At 51.3% G+C, this 23,467-nt stretch overlaps 1 protein-coding gene across 5 annotated transcripts in view; it reads left to right on the forward strand.

The window, feature by feature from the left end:
* Positions 1-21,630, forward strand: part of BCORL1 (BCL6 corepressor like 1) — a 60,516-nt gene extending 38,886 nt beyond the window's left edge. For all 5 annotated transcript variants that reach the window (XM_033407066.2, XM_049704450.1, XM_033407065.2 and 2 more), the window contains 7 exons: positions 1,632-1,855; positions 6,014-6,235; positions 8,350-8,516; positions 9,324-9,469; positions 16,169-16,246; positions 17,318-17,471; positions 20,824-21,630. In XM_033407066.2, the coding sequence (XP_033262957.1) occupies positions 1,632-1,855; positions 6,014-6,235; positions 8,350-8,516; positions 9,324-9,469; positions 16,169-16,246; positions 17,318-17,471; positions 20,824-21,106 (1,274 nt within the window). In that variant the 3' untranslated portion in view covers positions 21,107-21,630. The remainder of the gene's footprint in view (positions 1-1,631; positions 1,856-6,013; positions 6,236-8,349; positions 8,517-9,323; positions 9,470-16,168; positions 16,247-17,317; positions 17,472-20,823) is intronic.
* The last annotated feature ends 1,837 nt before the right edge of the window (positions 21,631-23,467 follow it).

Consider the following 23,467-nt stretch of genomic DNA (forward strand, 5'->3'; position numbering starts at 1 on the left):
CTCTCTCTTCTTGATTTGCGGAGGGGATAGGAAGAGCAATACACCTGCTACCTTCACCCTCTGTTCCTTTCTGTGCTACTGTGAGGCTGCTCCACCACAGTTGAATAAACTCCACAGCCTGCCCTGCCCTGAGTACACAGGGAAGGGGCTGCTGCTTTTCCTGTGGCGTTGAATGCTGTAATATGGCTTCCCTGTGTTTCCTGAGGTCCTCACAAGGCACGGTTCTGTTCCTTCCTCTTTTGCCTCAGCCCAAACTTGTTGCATCAAAAGGCCTGGTTGAGAACGTGCTGGCTGGAAGTGCCATTAGAAGCCATCCAACACAGCAGTTCTTAGACAGACGTGGGGACCCACTAGTGGGTTGGAGCTAGTTGGGAGGAAGGGGTGGTACGGCAGCTGGCCTTCTAAGAGCTGTGCATAACCTGCAGACAGTTCCTCATGCTGTAATGATGGTTCCTACATCCGGATCTGCCCTTGGCAATTTCACACGTAAGAGCGCGTGCGAAGGTCAGGGGAGGCGAGTTGAGAACGCTTGGAGCTTGCTCAACCCCTTCGTTTCACAACCTGGAGAAACTGAGGCTGAAGTCACTCACTTCACAGACATACTGATCTTTTGCCGTGTACTAGGCATGGTGGCCAGGCCTGTGGGGGAGATAAAGAACACACGGGCATGGCCCTACCTAAAGAGCTTACACTTAAATAATACGATAATGATACCTTACTCTTTACAACACTTTATAAGGGGTTATGTGGGTTTTATGCTCCCCATTTTCCAGACATGGAAACTGAGGCTCAGGGAGATTATGACCTGCCCTCAGCAGTCACACAGCTAGTGGCCAAGTCATGTAACAGTAATGCTAAGTGATAAGGATAAACTCAATCTGTCCCCCTACCTCGAGTTCAGGACTGACCCTGTGGGATGAGGCTCTTGGTAATGGAGTTCCCAGCAGGCCTTTTTGAAGCTGGAATGTGCTCTGTTCAGTGAGCTATGGCTAGAATTAGAGATGTTGCCCAGTGTGTCCCAGTGACTTGATTTCCAGCCATGGAGGGCAGCAGGTTTCTGTGATTGCCCACCAGTTAAGTCGGCCCATGGCAGCTTCTGGTTTCAGGGAGTTTCTGTGGCTTTGATCTTTGTGTGCTTGGAGAGAGACCAACAGGGCAGTCAGGCGGGTAGAGCTGAGGCTACGAAGGAAGCCTTCTACCATTTACTCCCCACCCCAGTATACTTCACATTTCACTTCAGCAGAGCTGCTAAATTTGTTTTCGTATTAGAGTGGAAAAAAAGACAAAGTGGGGAAAAGCTGAAAAGAAAGTTCTGATTTGCTCTGGGCTATGGGGAAATCCTTTTAAAATTACCCTCATCTTAGGGACAGCCAGATGGGCCACCCGCTGCTAGCAGGGCTGGGAGTTGTCTCCTGCGTGTAGAAGAGGGACTTTGATGCGGAAGCACAGTGTCCATTCGAGAAGCGTTTAGTGGAATAGTCAGCACCGTGCCAGATATGGGTAGCGAATAGTTACACAACTTTGTACTGAGGTTCTAATCCCCAAAGTCCTCTGATTCAGCTTAGAGGAAGGCGTTGCTTTTCTGTGTTCCATTTCCCTGACATCCATTCTTTCCTGTTTCTTGCCTTTAGATTTAAAGGCCCGTAAGCAGAAGACTTCCTCCCAAAGTTCGGAGCACCGCCTCAGGAACAGGAACCTTCTCTTGCCCAACAAAGCCCAGGGGATTTCGGATTCACCAAATGGTTTCCTCCCAAATAACCTAGAGGAGCCAGCCTGCCTTGAAAATTCAGAAAAGCCATCAGGAAAACGAAAGTGCAAGACCAAGCACATGACGACGGTCTCAGAAGAGGCAAAGGTACATTACCAGCCAGGGGAGCTGTAGAGGAGGGGCATTGTGGCGGCCGGGGCCGGGCTAGGGTGGCACATTTTCCAGGCAGGCTCCTCAGTCAACAGTCTTCCGAGTGAGTGAGTACACCGTGGGGAGGGGGGGGATCAAATTAACCCATATTTATTAAAATATTTTAAACTAGTTCTAGAAGGGTTGGGGTATGGATTTGAAGAATGGGAACTAAAGTTAGAGCTGACAAGAAGCATCTGCAAACTATGGGGTTTGGCCCATGATGGCTTTTCCTTGACAATCCTTGAATCTCCTTTGAGTTAGGGAAGAGCTAAAGAATATGGCAGGATGTTACCCTGAATAGCTTGTTAACATCCAATCAAGAAGCTTTTGTATGGGCTTAACTCACTGGAAACCGATCAGGGAGCTTTCTGAGTCAATCAAGGTAGAAAACAACTTACAGAAGCAAGGATGTTGATGTCCAGACAAAGGTTGCCTAAGGGTGGGGCTGAAGGAATTCTTCCACTTGGGCCGGTCATAGCTGTACTTCCCCAACCCCACTCCTCAGTTCCTTTGCTTCTCATGGAAGCAGAGGAGCAGGTAAGTGGGCGCTCACCGATCAATAGCTAGGCAAGCGTTCTAGAACCCCTGTGCAAAATTGACGTCTCTTTTGGGTCTGATGTTCATGGCACTGGTGTTGAGTTCCGCATTGCACAGTTCAAAAAAAAATGACACCGTCCTTATCCTGGGTGAGCTGTACATTTGAGAGGAGTGAGGTTCAGGTTCAAATGTTTACCTGTAATATGTGTTTGTCATGACAACTAATAAAAAGGTCATATTGGGCTTGTTTTGGTGGTTGTGATCCTTATGGTTCTCTCCAGCTCCAGAGCAGGGATCCCTGTGTGGCACTGGCAAAAGGTAGGAGACCCAAGTGCTTGAGTCTCCCCTCCTTTCCCCTTCCTTCTTCTGGAATCTGGTTCCAGCTCAGACAAAGTACTCAAGCCTATTTCTTCATCTTTAAAAATGGAGATGATACTTCATGTCCTTTCCATCTCAAGAGGGTGCTTGGGGGAAGAAAGGAGGCAACGGATGTGAAGGGCTTTGAGAACAGTAAAGTGCTCTCTCTGAGGCTGGTGTACATCCTCGAGCTTCAGGCCGAGGTAAGAATGAGGGGACAGAGGCTCGGAGAGGCAAGGTAGCAGTGCCAGTTCCCTGGGACCTAGGGGAAGGAGAAGGGGAAGGAAGGAGGGGGCCTAGGAAGGAGAGGGGAAGTCTGGTCTGTGCCGGGTGCTCTGCTTGCATGATCGCTCTTAATTCCCACAGTAGCTGTCCTCATTCTATGGTGAGGAAACTGAGGCTTGGGGAGGTTAGGGGACTTGTGCGAGGTTACTCGGTGACCCGAGTGAGAGACTTGGGGTGTGAGGCCGGCCTGGCTGCCCCTGGCGCACGCCCCCCACTCTTTGCCTATGTCTCCACCCTGTGGATGGGTGGCTTCTGTCTATCCGGGGGACACTGGGGGAGGGGGCAGCTGGGCAGGGAGACACTGCAACCCTGAGCAGCTCTGGCGAAAGCTGGGCGTCCCCCTCCCCTGCTCTTCCCCACACGCTCAGATGACCCCGTCCCACGCAAAGGTGACCAGCCGCCTCGCGTTCAGCAGCACGCGCTGATGCCTCTGTCTGGTTATTCTGCCTGGCGGTGTGCCCACCGAAGTGTTCTCCCAGAGAGGTTTTCTCCCTTCACAGGGCCTCCCTTTCTCCCTCCCACCTTTCTTTCTCTCCTAGTCACCACCACCTGCTCCAGTTGCCCCCATGGCACAGTGCTTTGTAGTGGGAAGCAAGGTGGTGGGAGGGCGGGGGACGCACCTGCAACACTAAAGCTGGGGCATCGGCCAAAGGCTTCTTCCCGCAGGGGCTCCGAGCCAGGGAGGAAGGGGGGAGGGGGAGGTGGTCCCCATTTGCTGTTGCTCCTCCCTCAGGCAGCCTCCCTTGTCTCTGGCAGCCTCCCTTGTCTCTGGCAGCTCTGGCGCCTAGAAGGAGAGTCACCCTTTGGCTCCTGGCTTGGCTTAGCAAAAACCTGGGTACTTTACCCAGCATCCTCCAGTATCACCATAATGCACCTCTATCCTCCCGGCAATAAAGCAGCATTCTACACTCATAGCCGGTGCCTTCCTGCCAGCTGTCGTACCTCTCTGCCCTTCTGGGATGTGGACGTATAGCAGCTCTTGTCTTGGGATTTACCAGAGGAAACAAATGCCCTGGGACCTTGTCTTTTCCCTGCTGCCATTCCTTTCCTGGCTTCGTGTCTTTCTAGGCAACTCTTCTGGCTGCCCAGGGCTCTATATATAGCTGCCTTGGATCAAGTCAACAAATGCTTGTTGCAGCGATGTGCCCAACCCCGAGTTAAGTGCTGTAAGGAACAAAAGGGAAGATGAAAATGTGAACCCTGACCCCGGGGAGCTTCAAACGTAGCAGGGGAGGCCAGACTTGTCTGTGAGACAACCAGAGGAAATTGACAGTCAGACATAAGGCATTGGATTATGTGATTCAGACTAGGTGTTCTGGGTGTTGCAGAGAAAGAGGGCAGTGGGGACCAGAGTGTTGTAGAATGTTGTAGAAGACACAGGATTTAAGTGAGACTTTGATGCTCTGAGGGACTTGGGGAAGTGTGATGTATTAGTTATCTGTTGCAGTGCAACAAACTACCCTAAGATTTAGCAGCTTAGCCCAACAATAAACATGTATTATCTCGTACACTTTCTGGGGGTCAGGAATTCAGGAGCAGCTTCGCTGTGTCTGGTTTGGGGTCTCCCATGCCTGAAGTTGCAGTCATGGTGTCAGCCAGGGCTCCATTCATCTGAAGGCTTGACTGGGGCTGGAGGATCTGCTTCTAGAGTGGCTCCCTCACATGGTGGCAAGTTGATGCTTGTTGTTGGCAGGAGGCCTCCTTTGCTTGCCCCGTGGGCCTCTCTAAAGGGATGCTTGAGTGTCCTCATGACTTGGCAGCTGGCTTCCTCCAGAACGAGTGATCCAAAAGAGAGCAAAGCAGAAGCAACATTGTCTTTTAGGACCTAGCCTTGGAAGTCACACACCGTCCTCTCTGCCTTCTCCTGTTGGCTACACAGATCAGTCCTCTCCAGTGCAGAAGGGGGCTACACAAGAGCATGAATTTCAGGAGGTGGGGATCATCAGGGACCATCTTAAAGTCTGATGAGGGTACATTCTTGTCCTCGGGCCCCCCAATGATTCATACCCTTCCACATGCAAGTCATACCCTCCTCTCCCAAGGCCCCCCCAAAGTCTTGTCCACTTATGGTATCAACTCCAGGTTTCGAATCTCATCATCTAACTTAGGTCCAGGTGCAGATGAGGCGCCTTGGGTCTGGTTCCTCTAGTACAGCTCCTCGAACACAGTTCCTCCCCATCTGAAGTCCCCTCCCTTCATCTGAAAGAGACAAGTTACCTGCCCCTATAGACTCACTAAACAGTGCTGGGCCAGGCATGGGAACTTTCTCTAGACATTCCAGTTCAAGATGGGAGGATAAAGGAGACATGCAGGGGTCATTCATGAGGAAAGGACACTAACGTTTTGTGAGCACCCACCTTGGGCATTGTTCTGGAGCTGCTCTAGTTCATTATCTCAAAGACCCCGCAAGGGAAAAAGTGAGGCTCCGAGAGGTTGGGTCTTGCCCCAGGTCTTGTATCTAGTGGCTGGCAGAGGCAGGATTCAAAAGCCGGTCTGTCTGCTTCGTGGGCTTGATCGCTTTCCACCAGCCCAGCGGGGCGTGAGTGTGATCGGGGACACAGTGTGATGAGAGGTGGGAAAAGCCTGGTGAGGGCTGGATGTGGGGGAAAGGTTTTTGCAACACGAGTGAAGGCTTCCACAGCCGTGCCTCTTTAGTCAAAGCTAGCTGTCTCCACTTCTCTTTACTCTGAGAGTTTGCTCCCACTTATTTATCGAGATGACTTGTAAAAACCGCAATAAACGGGGACCGAGGCAGGTAAAGACGGCATGCAGAGTGCTTGAGAGAGGCTGGGATGTCTCCTCAACCTGTGCTTTCCAATCCCATCATTATTCCTTGGTTTCTGGGGTTGAGGACTTGAGCCCCTTAGCATCTGCTCACCAGGTAGAAATGAGTGAGGACCTGTGCTGATCTAGGACTGCGTCTCTGCTTTCCAGGGCAAAGGGCGTTGGAGCCAGCAGAAGACACGATCTCCCAAATCTCCCACCCTAGCGAAACCCACAGAGCCATGCACGCCCTCCAAGTCCCGAAGTGCTGGCCCAGAGGAGGCCTCCGAGTCACCCGCAGCCCGGCAGATCCCCCCAGAGGCTCGTCGGCTCATAGTGAACAAAAATGCTGGCGAGACCCTCCTGCAGCGGGCGGCCCGTCTTGGCTATAAGGTAAGGAGCACCCCCCCAGCCACAGGATGCCATTGCCCGAGCATCTGTGGAGAAGCTTCTCCCCATTGGCTCTTCTGTGGCCTGGGCAAGGCTTGGTTTGGGGCTTGAGCCCAGGCTGGCCTCCTCCTACTGCGCAGACGGCCTCTGGGGCCGCCTTGACCCTGGCGTGGTGTGTGGGAACGCAAACCCTTTTGAAAGGCAATTTAGGATGAACAGAATTGAAATGGTAACACAGTATCATCCAGTACATTCCTAGGCCAGAAATGGGATTTGGGGGTTTTTATGTCGTCTTGAATTTCCCTGTGCCGTGGCTCCCCCACTCAGAGAGGGACAGGGGTGATCATCGTTCACTCTTTACGTCCCTCTCCAGCTTCCCCTCGTTTTGGCTTCTGGTAGTGGTGGAGTCAGGAGTACATTGGAGGGGCAGAGATGAGCTCACCCCACCTCATGCTACTTCCCTATGGATCGAAAAGAAATTAGGAAAGGAAGCTGGTGTTTATTTTGTCGTGTTGAGTTCTCATTACATCGTGTCCTTTCATCTTCACCATAAGCCTATGGCAGTAGGTTTTATTAACCCCATTTTATAGGTGAGAAAATCAGGGGTTAGCACTGTTAAGTGATACATCCACAATCACTCAGCTACTACGTACATGTGAGTCTGAATTCACACCAAAGTCTTTTTGATTCCCAAATGCCAGGGTAGGGGTAGAAGCCTGACTCATTTGCCATCATGCAGTTACCTGGTTGGACATTTTTGTTGATATGAGCTCCTTGACCATGTGCCTTTGCCCGCCACACCAATTATTTCCCCAGGATTTGCTCTGAAGGGTGGAGCTGCTGGGCTTCAGAGTAGGCCCTCTTTTCTTTTAAGGCTTCCGACACCCATAACTGACTCATTTAAAGACAGCTGCACTCCCAGCCAGCCTGGTTGGCATGGGAGAGCCGCTTTGACAGTGTCTTACTGGCAAACCACGTATCTGTCTCGAGCACCTCGTGTGGGGGCCTGGGTAGCTGCCAAGGGAGATCGAAAGAAAAAATGATGACCAACGCTTGCCCTTTAAGTGAACTTCTTTTACCTGGGGCCAAACCAGCCAACAGGAAACCACAGGCCAACCAATCAGGATGGGGCAAGAGCAAGTTGGACAGCCTGTCATGGGAGGGAGGGAGGGAGGAGTAGTCTGAGGCCTGGAGGAAGAGGCAACATCTGCACTGATGAGGAGGGTAGGGGGCCTTGTGGTCCCCTGGGTAGAGGCAGCGGGCACACGCAGGCTTGCGCGCTCGCTAGCTCTAGCCAGCCAGCCAGCCAGTGAGCTAGCTGTCAGTCAGGACGGCTGAGTCCCATCTCACCAGGCCCTGGGCGAGCTGATGAGAGGCCCCTGGTAGCTGCTGTCAGCCTCTTTCCCTCAGAAGAGGGGCTGCCTCTCCCCTCCCCGTCAGCGTATTCACCAGCTTCATCCTAGACTAGCTAGGCAGCTTCTAGGCCTGGAGTCCCGCTTCTGGTCCTGTCGTCTCAGCCCAGGGAAGCTAATCACTACTATGGCTGAGTGACCTTACTGGCTTATCCTTGGAACAGTCTTGATTTGAGGGGAGGCCTGGAATTGACTGCCCAGGGATAAACATCCAGCGATAGTACTTAAAACAATTAAAACCAGCATCCAGGGATAGTACTTAAACCAATTCTTTCTTCCTTGTTCTCAAATTACTGCCAGGGGCTGTGCTTGCCAGCACATGTCTCATTTCTTTGGTCTGGGGCTGTCTCAAAAAGCCCCAGACTACAGAAAGAGTGCTCAGACACTTGAGGCCTGAGGGTTTAAGCTCTGGGTGGGCAGGTGAGCCTCTCTGAGGGCCTCAGCCAGCAAACCACACCCAGACGAGTGTTCTCGGTCATTAGAACTGCCTCCCCGTGGCTGAGGACACGGCCGGAAGTTGAGCCGCTGGCGACGGCACCTCAGGACTGATTTTGTTGGCAAAAGATTTTGAGATTTGCCTGTCAGTCTCTGGACTAAAGAGCAGGTTCTGAGACTCTTTGGACAGTTGGAGAGCTTCAGACCTAACTAGGGTGATTTCCAGAGTTTGGCCTCTGTTTGCTCACGGCGCTCTCCCTGTTCCCACAGGACGTTGTTCTCTACTGCCTCCAGAAAGACAGTGAAGATGTGAATCACCGTGACAACGCTGGCTACACGGCCCTGCACGAGGCCTGCTCCCGGGGCTGGACTGACATCCTGAACATCCTGCTGGAGCACGGTGCCAACGTAAACTGCAGCGCGCAGGACGGCACGAGGCAAGAAGGCTGCTCCCCTTACCCCCTGCCGCCTCCCAACTCCCCGCTTAGCCCCTCCCTCAAGAGAACCTGCCCCAGTTCGGACCGGTTTAGGGCAAGGCTGGATGAGTTCCTGCTGGCCAGTCCACGCTGGTCACTGAGGGGAGGCTGGTGTTGTCTAGGGATCATCCTGTGCACCTGTCTCAGGCAGAATCTCGGGCTTTAGGAATGGGAGGTTGACCTCAGGGTAACATCCCAGATTTGATTCTTGAGTTGATCTCTGTATACTTAAAAAAAAAAAAAAGACACCTGCCATTGTCTTAAAGAAATTGCACCCATTCTCCTGTGCTCTATTCGAGGGCCTACATCCTGAGTGAAACTGACACAAGTTGCATACCGAGTGGGGGGACTTGGGTCAGAGGGTGTAGGCTCCGCTTGGCCACCGGCCTGGTGTGTGGAGCAGCCCTGCTCATCCCTGCTCTGGGGCAATCATCTGGGTTTTTCCATTCATATCCCCCAGCATCTGCTCTAAGTTTATCCTCAGTCAGGGACCTGTTCTCTCCTGAGCTCCAGAGCTAACAGCGGAGCTCCGTTGTGCCACGGGGACTGTCCCGTCATGGTGGGGGAAAGATAAGAGAGAGAAATGGGAGGGAGGAGAAAGGTAGGGATAGAGGACAGTGCAGGCCAGCAAGTGGTTCCCCTGCCCTAAGTCTTACCCACGTTACACTGGGGTCAGCTCAGTTTGCTTTCCCTGATGAGGTGGCCTGAGGCCTAGACACCCAGGTTCCCACTTGGGCCCTGCTGTTCTCACCCTGTATCACCTCGCAGGCCAGTTCATGATGCGGTGGTCAACGACAACCTGGAAACCATCTGGCTCTTGCTGTCCTACGGGGCTGACCCCACGCTGGCCACCTACTCGGGACAGACGGCCATGAAGCTGGCCAGTAGCGACACCATGAAGCGCTTTCTGAGTGGTGAGTACGGCCCAGACTCAAAACCTTGTTCCTGGGGCTGGCCTCTGATCCCTGAGCTCCCGAGATGCCCTTCATCTTCCTCCATCTCAAGCACCTCCTGTGAGGGGTGTCAGCCCTCTTCACGGGCTTTCCTTCTGGTGGCTCAGAAATCTCTGTGAACTTTAAAAAGTCAGAAGGTCGCTTCCTCTTGTCCCTGTGCTTTGAGCGTCCACGTCACACGCATCCTCTTCAGGGCCCTGGTAGCCCGCGGGGACCCATTTCCCCGTTTGGTATGTGGGGAGGCCTCCCTGTGGACAGCAGCCCCACTAGTAGATTTAGTTGGGGGCAAAATGTGTGGACTTGTGCTTTGAATGGTATGTCGGTTGCAAAGAAGTGACACTTAACATTTTGCTTTTGTTTTTGCACTTTGTATTTTCTCCCTGTTGGTGGTCAAAGTCCAACCCTTGGGACCCCTCCGATACTTTATTCCTGACACTCTGTGGTAACTCTGATGTTCCCTCTGCATCCTCCTGTTCCTTTCTCTTCCTCCCTCACCTGCCCCCTCTGGAAAAGTAGTGTTAAGGCCCATGGCAAGGGCCACAAGCCAACTTGCCTTTATTTTCTTATTAGCGGATGACAGCTGTTTGTCTGCAGTTAGATAGCTCTGGCGAGTTGGGCAGCAGGGAGGAGGGAAGGAGGGAAGTCTAGCTTGGGCATGCTCAGTGGGAATCTCCTCAGACTTGACCTCCGAATGAAGGAACCCCGCCTCCTTCGTGACATCACAGCTTGGCCCTTGCGCTAGCAGTGACTTCTTCAGGCTGCCTGAGCGGCACTTGGTCAGATGGAGCAGCTGGCAGTTGTGTCGCTGATCCTCCTCGGAGGCTTCAGTGTTTGTGGTTCAGCGCCTCTCGCCTGGAAGCCCACAGGGTCAAGGATTTGCCCGAGGCTGCTCCCTCTCTCCTGGGCTGTGGCCTCAGCCCCGAACTCTCCCCCCATGCCCCCACGCCCCCCCCACGCCTCCCCCAATACAGTCCTGGGCTCCCAATCAGGGGCTCATTTGTTTATTGAACAAAGGTTAACTAGGTGGCTGATGATGGAGGAAGAAACAAAGGAACCTGAGCTAAAGGTCCCCATGGAAGGAGGACTAGGTGGGAATTGCCTTCTAGGTACTAATGAAAGCTGGAGGGGGAGCGATAGGAGGCCGCTGAGGGAGCCCTTGACTCCTGCTCAGCCAGCCCCCAGCCAGTCCGCAGCCAGACCAACTCATCCCTGTGGGCCCCCCACTGTGTGCAGGCCTCCCGCCCCCAGCAGGACCCAGCCTCTCTGGCTGGAGCAGGACTGCCTCTTCCCTCTGCTGGCTCTGGGGTCCCAGGCCCCTGTCTGTGAGGGGTGGAGCCCCTTGGGGATGCTCCTTCAGGCATTTGTTCTGGGCCACTGAGGACTCTTGTTCACTTTAGCTGGACCATCACCGGGGCTCGGGGCAAGCCACCCTCTGTGGCCTCTTCCTGCATCCCACGCACCGCATGCACTCTCCTCCACGCGCACGCATGTTGTCTGCACTCCACACAATTCCCAGGAAAAGCTGCCACACGGGACCATCCAGAGCATCTCAACATGATAAAAGCACTGCACGAAGCTCTCCTTTGATCAGCAGGTCTCATCTAGGGGTGTCTTTGGGCTAGAGACTGCCCTCCTGAGGGCTTGGGGCCCTCTGGGTCCAAATAAAGCTGTCTCTGACCACAGTTGTAAGCAAAGTCTTTTCTTCCCGGACCCCTTCTCCAAAATCCCCAAGGAGTTTGAATGTTGAAACCATTTTAAGTAGTTACAAAATTAGAAATAAACACGTTTTTCTCTCCTCTTCTCATGTCTGTTAACTAATCCCAACTACTAGAAAGCCTTTTGATGCCTCCTTAAACTAACTTGGATGCTAGTCTGTGTTGCAGACGCAAGAAAAGACTTTTCTTAATTGTGGCACTTCCTAGCCTGTCCAGGCTGAGCACCTTCATTCAAATCTTGACATTGTTTCTCAACTTTATGGGCATGGAGCTATAACTTCATAGTGGGAGCCAGGAGCTGAAAGGAGTGTTAAAACTGGGCCACCTCTTTTCCATGCAAATACTGAGTGCCGATTGAAGACAGAGCTCTGATTGGCTGTTAGGGCAAGTGCTCAATCTGGCTAGGACCTTGGCAGCCGGAGGAGGCAGGCACCGGGAGGAGGGACTTGAGGCCAAAGGCTGTTTTGGGGGGGATGAGAAGTATTACTCAGGGCCTTTTTTAAAAAAGAATAAATAAATTTATTTCTTTATTTCTGGCTGCATTGGGTCTTCGTTGCTGCGCGCGGGCTTTCTCTAGTTGCGGCGAGCAGGGGCTACTCTTTGCTGTGGTGCGCGGGCTTCTCATTGCGATGGCTTCTCTTGTTGCAGAGCACGGGCTCTAGGCGCACGGGCTTAGCTGCTCCGCGGCATGTGGGATCTTCCAGGACCAGGGCTCGAACTCGTGTCCCCTGCATTGGCAGGCGGATTCTTAACCAGTGCGCAACCAGGGAAGTCCCCCCCCACCGCCTTTTTTTTTTAATTGAGAAACTCACCTAACAGGACCATTTTGAAGTGAACAATTCAGTGGCATTTTGTACATTCACGATGTTGTGCAACCATCACCAGGAGCTTTTTGATTCCTTGAACCGGGTATATCTCTTTTTTCATCTCCATAGCTCTCCCCTGCCCCAAATCTCAAGGAACCACTGGGTAGAGTGGCTGCAGGAAGCACCACGAGGTTGAGGGTTAGGGAGGCCCCTACACCTAGATGCCTCCGTGTGGACTTCCGGGTTTCTTTTTACCTTGCCTGTCTGGCCGACGTAGTTAAGAAGCTTTTTGCTTTTCATCCCCAAGCATTTGCCTGACCAAATTCTCCATAGATTAATTGTCTTCTTCCTCCCCTAGTGGAGATCCCACTGGGCAGCAAATGAAGGCGAGTCCCTGTAGGGTGTAAAGGGCGGAAACGGCGAGCCAGAGAGATTCTCAGGGTTGTGCCCCATGTAGAGCATCCTCATTTTGTACAAGTCCCCTGTTCTGGAAAAGTCTGGGAATCAAATCCTCTTTTAAATATAAAGGGATGGTATCCTGTAGTGAATTCTTCTGTAAAGCAGAAGACGCTGGTAATTCGTGTGGGTTGAAAATGTGGACTTTCCTACATTGGCTTGGCCTAACACTGTCTGGAGGTCAGACAGTGAACCTTTTCTCTCTCGTCCTTGGGCTCGGAACACCAAGCCATCCAAACCTTCTGAGAGGCCTTTGGAAGACCTCCTCCTTGGGCCAGATTACAGGCAGGCATGTGACTGATTTCCCTTTGACCCTTTGAAGAAAAGAATAATATCCAACCTACCCAAGGGAAAACAGACTCGTTTTTCGTCCTCTGTCAGAAAGAATGTGGGAGCTGGGGGGAATTGTTGCAGTTTGGGTTGGGGCATTGGAGGAAGTATCAGGACTGCTTTTCCTTCCACTGATGAAAGGGTTAGCCATTTACCACTTGAGGTCACTGAATCACAGGTTTTTGTTTTTCCTGCCAGAGACCTCAGCCATATGACCCCATGTCGAAGACTGCTTGTTTTTTGTTTTTCTCTCCTTTCATGTCCCTCAGCTGGTGACTTGGTTGGAGGAGATGGGGAGGGGTACGATGGGACCCTGGGACATAGAGAAACTCTGATTGCCAGGGTCACGGCTCACATTGAGTACTTTAAAAAATTTTTTTTTATCAAGGCAAAATTCACATAACATAAAAATAACCATTTAAAAGTGAACAATTCAGTGGCGTTTAGTGTGTTCACAGTGTTGTACAACCACTACCTCTATCGAGCTCCAAAACATTTTCATCTCCCCAAAATGAAGCCCCATACCCATTAAGCAGTTGCTCTCTACTCCCACGCCACCCCCCAGCCCCCTGGCAACCACTTGTCTACTTTGTCTCTGTGGATTTGCCCATTCTGGACATTTCATAGAAATGGGATCATGCAGTATGGGGCCTTTTGAGTCTTTCTTCTTTCACGTAGCGTCATGTTTTCAAGGTCTGTCCACGTAGTGGCATGTTTTTAAGGCTGAATGATATCCACTCGTATGGATAGATCACATTTTCTCTTATCCATTCATCAGCTGACGGACATTTGGGTTGTGGCCACCTTTCGGCAATTGTGCCTAGTGCTGCTGTGAACACGCGTGAACAAGTATTTGTTTGATTCAGTATTTGTTTGCTTTCAATTATTTGGGGTATATACCTAGGAGCGGGATTGCTGGGCTGAGGGTTCTTTTTGAAGGCAAGGAAAGCGGAAAGAACTGAAAGTTAAGGGGAAGGCAAGGGAGAATCAGGGAAAAGGAGTCACTCCTCATCCTGATTGTACGAGAAGACGTGTGAGGAAACGTGCCTCAAAGCTGCCCCGTCAAGCAGACCTTGATGGTTCCTCTTGTATGCCACTCGTGGGCCTGTTCCGACTTTGGCATCTTTGCCTGTGCCAGTTAACTTTGGGCTGTCTCAAAAAGGCAAATTCACCTGCAAATGACAAAGATCTGTCGCCAGCGAGGAAAATTAGAGGAGTGTGCCGGGGTCTCTGAAGGCAGCTCCAAGAGAAGAGCCCCAGGAATGTGGTGAGCGAGGGCTGCTCTGATGGAGTCCTCGTGTGACCTGTGTGGGGGACAGCAGTCACTTGAATGCATATGTTCCGGACCCAGGCTGAGTAAGCACATGACTTTAGAGTCTCGCCTTATAGTAATTTCTGCCCCGCCGCCCACTTTTTTCCCCATGTGTTTATTATGCTCTTACTGTGTGCCAGGCACCTGGGCTTTGGTACCAGGGAGACAGTGATGAACAGGACAGACGTGGGCCCTGCCTTTAGGGAACTTACGATCTCATTCCTTTATCTTCCGGGACACCTAGCACAGGGCTAGGCACAGAATAGACACCTACCTGACAGAGGCCTTTGGAAGGAATTACTTCTAACTCCCAAATGGCACACGGTACAGAAGAGGAAATAAGCTGGCAGCCGTGACCTCAGAGTTTTTTCATAGAATGCACAAAAGATCTAATGTACATGACGATAGGTTTTCCCCTCCGGCTGCTCAGCCATTACTTGAATGCTTCTCTCTGACTGCCTTTTCCTCTCGGAAGAAACCCTTCATCTCCTAGAAGGTTGCTAAAAAACGATTTCTTTCAGTAGCTCACAACAACTGATGGGCATTTTTGCTGATAGAATGTGTGACCCAAAGGGAAGGTATATTGGACCGTGGCGGTGCCTTCCATCCGGGAAGCTTAGCTCTGCTCCTTTAAGAGTGGCTGCCAGCTTCCTCCTGGGATTTGGTTTTCAGGGGGCACCCTCACCTCACCTGTGCCCTTTGGACTCTCTCCTGTCCTGTTGCCCAGGTGTCACAGCTAAATCAGCTTGTCAACTGTACTACGTGGCATATTGGCAACCACTGGGCCATGTGCCCACAGATGACACAGTTGAATTTGTCATGGAAACCTGCTTTTTGTCCACATGGGGCTGAGAGGTGAAACAATTCACCTAGATGATGCTTAGCTAGGGAACAGGGAGGCTAAGGGGTGACCTGATGTCTGTTCTCAGATCAAGTAAGCAAAGGCTTTAAAATGGGGTTTTTTGGGAGAATTTGGTGGTCCAGTGGTTAGGACTTGGTGCTTTCACTGCCAGGACCTGAGTTCAATCCCTGGTCGGGAACTAAGATCCCGCAAGCCATGTGGTGCAGCCAAAAAAAAAAAAAAAAAACACTGAGTCCTAACCCCTTAGCCTCCTTTTTTCCTAGTTTCATCCATGTCATAGTGTGTAACAGCACTTCATTCCTCCTAATGGAGGATTGGATAATATTCCATAGTGTTTATCCACATTTTTTTTTATCCCTTCATCAGCTGAATGACATTTGGGTTGTTTCCACTTTTTGGAGATTGTGAATAGAGCTGCTGTGGGACATTCACGTATGAGTTTTTATTTGAATACCTGTTTTTTTAATTCTTTTGGGTATATACCTAGGAGTGGAAGCAATAGGTTTTCATGAGGATAAACTTGGCCATTCCCCTCCCTACCATGTTTTCAAAGACGAAACAGAAGGAATTATGCTTCCTTATCTTACTTTGAATTGGCAAGATCGCGATTGGATATATGAACATTGTGACCAACAGGGAATTGAAATCCTGGGATAGGTCTAGGATTCTGCTTGCAGAGTAATTCCCTACATCATTTGAAGCAGGGGTCGCAGGCCTAAATGCCTTTAGGCTGATCGTGTTAGAGAGCAGAGCAGGCTGGGTGGGGCCTGCTGAATTGGAGAACGCACATGTCGCCTCTCCCTCCAGCCAACTGTTGACATGTAGGAATGTGGATGCAGTGTTGCCAGATCTCCTGATTTTTTTTTTCAAGAAAAGTTGGAAATCCGAATTTTTAAGTGAAATTTCCCAATTTTAAAATGTTAGAAGTTAATTAAATTATAGGGGTTTAAAACACTGGGCCAAAACCTAGACAGTAAGCGGGCTAGAGCTGGTTGTTGGCTGCTGGTTTGTAACCTCTGATGGATAGCAGGAAGCGGATTTCTCTTGGGTCGCTCCCAGCCCCTCTTATGGTCCTTCCTTTCCATCTCCCATTCTCCTAACCCCATATGGATATACTTTGCTTCTAGGTTCCTTCTCTAGCCTACCTCCTTTTCTCACTTCCCTCTCTTCTTTCATCAGATCACCTCTCGGATCTTCAGGGCCGGGCAGAGGGTGATCCTGGCGTTTCCTGGGACTTTTACAGCAGTTCTGTGTTGGGTAAGCCTTAAGTGGGATTCTTCCCACCCTTGTCTATGGCTCAGAGGTTTGGGATCTGCTTTGGGTTTCACTGATTCTTCTCAAAGCCAGGAGTGACCTAATGGAGGTAGCCCTTCTTCACTCATTAGTAGCTTACAGGCCCTTTCAGCCCACACTCTAGCCCATGCCTCCCCCAGACTCAGAACTTGTTGGCCAAAACCAGGAGATGCCATTGATTTGGAGAAAGCCATCCGTCATTAGCCCTCTACTACTCCCCACCCTGGGTACTTGAAAAATTCTCTCTTTTCCAAGTCCCTTTCTCCTCCGTTGCTTTGTCCTAACCCTGCCAGAAGCACCTATGTGCGTCGTCACCTCTTCTGGTATTGCTCACACTCCAGAGGGACCCAGCCCCTCATCTGGCAGCTACCATTCCCTCCCTACCCTGCCCCCAAGATGCACACAGGGTTTCTGAGATGATAGCTGCTGTCTCCCAAGCCCTTAGCCTTCTGGCCCGAGCTTTCCTTTGTTGGAAGAGCAGTGAGCCTTTATCTGTGGCCGTCATCCGGCATTCACCCATTGGACCAGGGGCTGCAGATCGAGGGAGGCGCCCGCTACTAAGCTTGGGGGAAGTTGGACCAGGAGAGGCAGGCCACACCCGAACACACGGCTGGGGAAGGGAACAGGCTGAGCCCCCTCCGGGCTTCTGGGGACGCCAGCAGGCTTTCTGGTGGCTTGGGAAAGCTGCAGTTTGAAGGGCAGGTGTTTTCCCTTGCCTTCAACTGCCGATGACATCTTCAGGCTTCTGTCTCCAACAGTTGGGCAGTGTATCCTTCACACCACCTTGCTTTTTTCCGGTTGAAAGGTGGAGGAGTATAAGGAATCGCTGGCCACAAAGTACTACCTCCCGGGGCTAGAACTTTCACATGCCCTCCCAAGGCTGTGAACCATGACATCAGAGACACTTGGCCCTGACTGGGGATCTGGTTCGTCTGATCACCCACCGCCACACCTCTTTATCTTGTTGGGGCATTTCTTTTCTTTGGTCTTAATGCATGTAGCTAAGTCCTAATTCCCTGTATGATGTCTTTACAGAGGAAAAAGATGGGTTTGCCTGTGACCTCCTCCATAATCCTCCTGGGAGCTCCGATCAAGAAGGAGATGATGTGGATGGGGATGATTTTATGTTTGAGCTCTCAGACAAGCCTCTTCTCCCTTGCTACAACCTCCAGGTGTCAGTGTCCCGCGGGTGAGTGTGTGAGAGATCTATGAGGACCAAGCACTAGCACCCCGGGCCAGGGCCCGCCTCCCTGAGAATGCTGGAGTTCTCCAGGAGGAAGCTGAGACCTGGAGAACAAGTGCTAGAGCATAGGAAAGATAATATATGACCAAGTCCAGCCTGACTTTCCAGCCCAGATTAGATATGTTCAGAATAGCTCTAGGTACATTGACTATGTGTGTTTTGCAAAACCAAAATCTCGATTCACTCTCTGAAGGATTTTTGCCCTGTTCCTGGGTGTAAGAGATGATCTGGGAGATATTTGGGCTGGTGAACTATTAGAATCTCTGGAACATTTTTGTGGTTTCTGGGGACAGCCAGACAGAATATTTGAAATTGAGATTCTTGGAAAAGCCGGGACATATGGTTGCCATAGCTATGGGGCCACCGGGGTCCTTAAGTAATCCACAGGCTGGTTTCTCATTGCCTTAATGTTGGCGAGATGATGGCGTGGCTGCTGTCCTCTCAGATTACCGTGCATATTATAACGAGGATCACCCGTTTTCAGAGACTAGGATATACTTGATATTTAGCGTTAGACTGAACCCAGTTTAACCTTTATTTGATGATTCAGAAGGGAGTTCAGCAGCCTGCAGGGCCGTGGCTGAACCGGTTAGGAGGATGCAGGATACACTGTCCTTTCGTTCTTGGCCTCCATCATTAAGTGTCCTCTTCTTGGTGTCTTCACGTATTTCAAGTACCTTTGCAGACACTTTTAAGGATACTTTTTCTTTGATACCTATTTTTAAAATATCAGACCCTATGTTATTTTAAATGAAAGCACATGAAGTGCACATGATAGACGGGGAGGAGGGGGCAATGGATTAGGAACCCTCTGAGGGAGCCCCTCAGTTGACGACTCTAACCACTAGACCACAGTTTCTTTGCATCCCTTCCCCCCTGGCCTGATAAGAATAAAAATAGCCTCTATGATGACACTAGTAGGGATCAAGTTTCACGGGCTTTTGGTCCTTATTCTTCTGGGCATAAGCTGATCCCTGAGGGCGGGGCTGGGCCTCTGGGATATAGTATTGCACAGTTAATTAATTCCTCCAAAGTATTCAGCACCTCCTTCTCTGAAACAGGATCTTGGGCCCCAGGCAGTAAAAGGACCGGGGTAGTGTGCTTTAGGTGCGGACAGAACACGGGGCAACCGAGGGCCGCGCACCACTCAGCAAGCTGGGCGGCAGGCAGGTTTTCCGTTGAGAGCTTGGTACCAGCAGAGCTGGTTTTCCTGATGTTACATCCTCCAGCGCCACTTCTGAATCTGCCCTTCCACACGGCTACAGCGCGATGTGAATGAACATTTATGTTCTTAAAGAAATGTGTGTGTGTGTGTGTGTGTGTGTGTGTGTGTGTGTGTGTGTGTAGAATGATGACTCCGAGGCCCTGTGGCTTTCAGAAGTGCCTTCTGACTCATCAAAGCAAGACTGAATTGTGATCACCAATGTTAATGTTCTGAGGGGGTTTTTCCTCCATTCTTGGAAAGCGATGTCCAAGTGTCTGGCATCTGTAGTCCCTTTCCCTTAACCCAGAACACCCCATTCCCTGATTGTGTGAGATGACAGAGGTTATTGTCATTTGTAAGAAATGCTGCATTTCAGGGATGAGGACTGTGGGTCTGGGTAGAAGTTTTAGGTGCTGTACAGAACATTCAATTCCAGAAACATGTCTTAAGCAGTTGTACCAGGTCAAACCCTGAGGGCTAGAATATAGCTCTGGCCTTCAAAGAATCTCCAGTCTGATAGAGGACACAGACAAGTATACCATTAACTCTAATAAAAGACCGAGTTCCTAAGCAGATTTACTATTGTAAAAAACTCAAACAGTTCAGAAGGGTGTCAAGTGAAAAATAAAAGTTCCAGTCCACCCCAAGTCCCCATTTCTGTGCCACAGAGAGAACCACAATTTACATTTCTTGTATATTCTTTCTGAAATGGGCTCTGTTACAGGTATTATAATAAGGGTACAAGCCAAGTGCCATGAGACTGTGGAAGATGGGATGAGCAACCGGTTACATCGGGGGAAGGCTTCACGGGTGACAGGGAGTCTGCACTGGGCCAGGGAGGAGAGGAGGATGGAGGGTGTGGCACGAGCAAAGGCACTGAGACATTCAAGTTCAGAAAACAGGGCTAGTCCTTCCTCAAGTGGCTGGTATTTGGTGGGATGAGGATACAGTGTGCAGTGTGTGTGTGTGTGTGTGTGTGTGTGTGTGTGTGTGTGTGTGTGAGAGAGAGAGAGAGAGAGAGAGAGAGAGAGAGAGAGGGAGATTGGGTGGAGACAGGGCTGAAGGGGTCGAATGGGGTCGTGTTTGAATGAGGTCTTGCATGATAATCATGCTAAAGAGTTTGAAGGGTTTTTTGCTGGAGATACTGGGGATCCATTGAAAGTGGTTTAGGGAGCGAGTGAAAAGGTCCGATATTCTTTTTAGGAAACGAAGAATAACAGAGGACCCAGTGAGGGTGGGTGGGGGGTGGCTCTTGGCAGAGCGAAACCAGTTAGGAGGCTGATGCAATATAGTCCAGGCTAAAAGTGGTAAAGGCTGGAAGTGGGACAGTGGAATGGCGAATGGCGAGGAGGGACAGCCCTGGAAACAGGGACCACTGACATGGGGATGCAGCGTTTCCTCGTGGTTTAGTCAAAGCAAGCGTTTGGCCCGGGCCAGCCTAGCAGCCCCCCTCCTGACTGCCCCCAGGCTGTCGCCCAGTCGGGTGTGCTCAGCAAAGTCAGACTGGCTGTAGCTGTAACGTGAGCTCCGGCCCTGCAGAAATGATGGTGCTCCGCTGGAGAAAAAACTTGTCTAATGCATTCCAGAGCCAAAGAGAAATGCCTTTTGGATTACCCGCAGTTTAGGCCTTTCTCCACGGCTCCCCCTCTGCCGGGGAAGATCTTGGAGAACAAGGAGGCAGGGGAAGCAGGAGTGAGAACAGGAAAGGGAAACCAGACAGGCTGGCAGGGATCGCTGGGGGCAGAACTGGTCCCAGCAGATGGTAAATTCCAGGTCACGGTGCGGGTAAGGCCTGGGGAAGCCTGCTCAGAGTTTTAGGTTCTGGAAGGCCCATTTCCCTCCCGCTCCCCGTTTTTGGAAGAGGTCACCACTCATGGGTTGAGTGCTCGCCATTTAGCTGAAAGCTGGGCCTGCCAATGTAGGGGACAGGAGAAAATATTCACCTCCGCTACACTCATGGGGTCTGTGGCTTAGTGGAGGGTGGCCAGACCGGCAGCCCTCCCACCTGCTCCCAGCACCCCACCCCCGCCGCCCCGTCCCCTTGGCCCCCTCCCCTTGGCCCCCTCCCCTAACTCCCATTCTTGCCTTTTCTAGGCCCTGCAACTGGTTTCTCTTTACCGACGTCCTGAAGAGGCTGAAGCTTTCCTCGAGGATCTTTCAGGCTCGGTTCCCGCACTTTGAAATCGCCACCTTGCCCAAGGCCGAGTTCTACCGGCAGGTGGCCTCCAGTCAGCTGCTGACCCCCGCCGAGTGGCCTGGAGGCATGGACGCCACCTCCGCCCCAGGCTCCTCTGAGACTGTGGAGCTGGTGCGGTACGAGGCGGAGCTGCTTCGGCTCCTAGGGTCCGAGGTGGAGTTCCAGCCTTGGAACAGTTGACCGGGAAAACAGCCCCTCCCTTTTCTTCTTTCTCCTCCCAAGTTCACCCTTCCCCCACCTCCCATGTCTTTCCCCCACCGAGCACCAGACTGCAGAAAGAGGCAATAATACGGACCAACAAGAAGCCGCCTTATCAATGCCAGCATTAGTGACTGGATTGTTTTTTTGTTTTTTTTAATTTGGTTACAGTTAGTTCTCATCTCCCTGTCATCGTCATTGTTGTCGTGGTTGGTGATGGGGGTGGAAAGTTGAACTCCACGTCTGAGGACAAGAGGTCCCAGGGGTGGTGGGAGGTGGCGCCAGGGTCCCTTGGACTGGCCTCCTTGTGTGTGACCAAGACCAAACCTGGGCCCTGGGTGGCCACGGCCTGTCCGGAGGAGAAAAGAGAAAAGCCCAAATCTCTGAGCGCCCCCTCTGTTCCCCTGTGTTCTTTTGTCTTCCATAGTATTTATTTTATTAGTATTTAATTTGTATTGTTTCATTGGTTTCTGATAAGTCTGTATCACTGTGACGATTTGAGACAACTTGTTGTATTGAGGGACTTTCTTCACCTCCTTTCTTTGTCTTTCTCGATTAAGCTCTGAAGCTGTTCCCTCCCTCCGAAAAAGTTACTCCCAGGGTTTTTTCCACCACTGGGGAGGGGGTGGGGAGGGGTGGGGGGGCCACTGGCCTGTGACTAATGATGGTGGCTGGTGCTGGCCCAGGTCTGGGGGGTGGGGGGTGAATCCTGAGTCTTTGGTGCTCACCCCTCCCCCAGTTTTTCCCGTTTCACCCTCCTGCCCTTTGCAGCAGCCCTGCTGTCTCGAGATTAGTGTTTACTGGGGAGGGGAGGATTATGGGAGTAAGGGGTTAATGAGTGACTCTTATGGAGGAGAGTTGAGAATGGGTCTGAAGGATAAGGTAGCCCCCTCCTTGCTGTCCTCACTGCCCTCCTCAGAGTGCACAGTATGGGTTTGTTCCTGCAGCTTTCCCCCCTGCGCCCCCGGCCTCCCTGGATACTGAGCCTCTCGGCTCCCCACCCTTGTCCCCATCTCTCCCCCTTGCCTGACTCAGAGCACCACTTTCCTCTCTCTTCTCTCTCTCCTCCCTCATTCTCCCTCTGCCCCCAACCTGTTCTCCTTTGGAATCTGCAGAGGGCTCTGGGATTGCCTGCCAGATGTTGAACCCAGGCCTCAGCTATTTCCTAAGATGAGGGCAGGAGACTGGTCTCCTGCCGGCCTCCACTCCTGCCTGGGGACCTGGGGCTGAGTGTGCGGCCCTAGCAGGCTTCCCTTCCAGCGCTGGGTTTGTTCGTGGAGAGAGGGGGAGGTGCTTGGGCTGCTTCTCTGTCCCGGCCCCCTCTGTGGCGTTGTCTTTCCCACTCTTGTTCTTATTTTTCTATCGATTGCTATTTTTCCGAACAATCCTTGTAGAGAGTGTGTGCCATCCAAAGGCGGGAGGGCCTCCCTACGGCCAGCTCTGGTTGGAGATGGTACAGTTTTATTGTACAGGTGCTAAAACAACAACAACAAAAGAAGAAAATGGAAAAAAAAAAGGACAAAAAAAAAGGCAAAAAAAAAAAAGCCAGTTTGAGGATGGGACAATCTGTTCTCTGGAGACTCCTGACCCTTGCAGGAGCATTGGTGGTTATTTTCTTTGTATTGTGTTTGTTCTTTGTCCCCAGGGGGAAGTTCTAGGCCCCCTTCTGTAGGACTGCTCCCCACCCCCACCATACTGCCCAGTTGGTTTTGAACAGTTGTTCTCCCTTTCTAAAAAAAATATATATATATATATATATATATGTGTGTGTATATATATATATATATATATATATATATATATATATATATATATATAAAGATGAGGGGTTTTTTGGGGTTTTAACTTTTTGGTTCTGTTGGGGGTCATGGTATTGTGTGGTTTATTTTATGTTTGCCTTTACTTTTTTGCATTTGGGTGTGTATTCTGGCTGCCCTTTATGTTTAATTTTAAGCAACTGGCTGTGGAGTCAAAAACACTTGCATACTGAAAAACCTGTGTCAGGGCTTCTGTCTCCTGTCTTCTCTCCTCCCCGTATTGGCTCTTCCGTGGTTACAGAAGGTGGGCGTCCCCATGAAGTCAGTGGGGAAAGCCCTGATCCTGCTTTGCAGTTTTGGGTCCTTATGGGCACAGCAAACGAGGACAAGGTGGAGTGGCCAGTGAGCATTTGGGTCACTGGGGCAAGATCTGGAGAGGAAAGGAAAGGCCGGGGCAAATCCCGGGGGTGGCCAGTGGGGAGAATTGAGCACCTGCGTTGGTCTGGCGCGGGGCGGCGGGGGTTGGTGGGGTCCCCCCCGGGCGTGCGCTGCACAGGAGGAGCATGATGCGGGGAGGGACCACCTT

Source organism: Orcinus orca, chromosome X (assembly GCF_937001465.1).
Source record: "Orcinus orca chromosome X, mOrcOrc1.1, whole genome shotgun sequence".
Taxonomy (NCBI): domain Eukaryota; kingdom Metazoa; phylum Chordata; class Mammalia; order Artiodactyla; family Delphinidae; genus Orcinus; species Orcinus orca.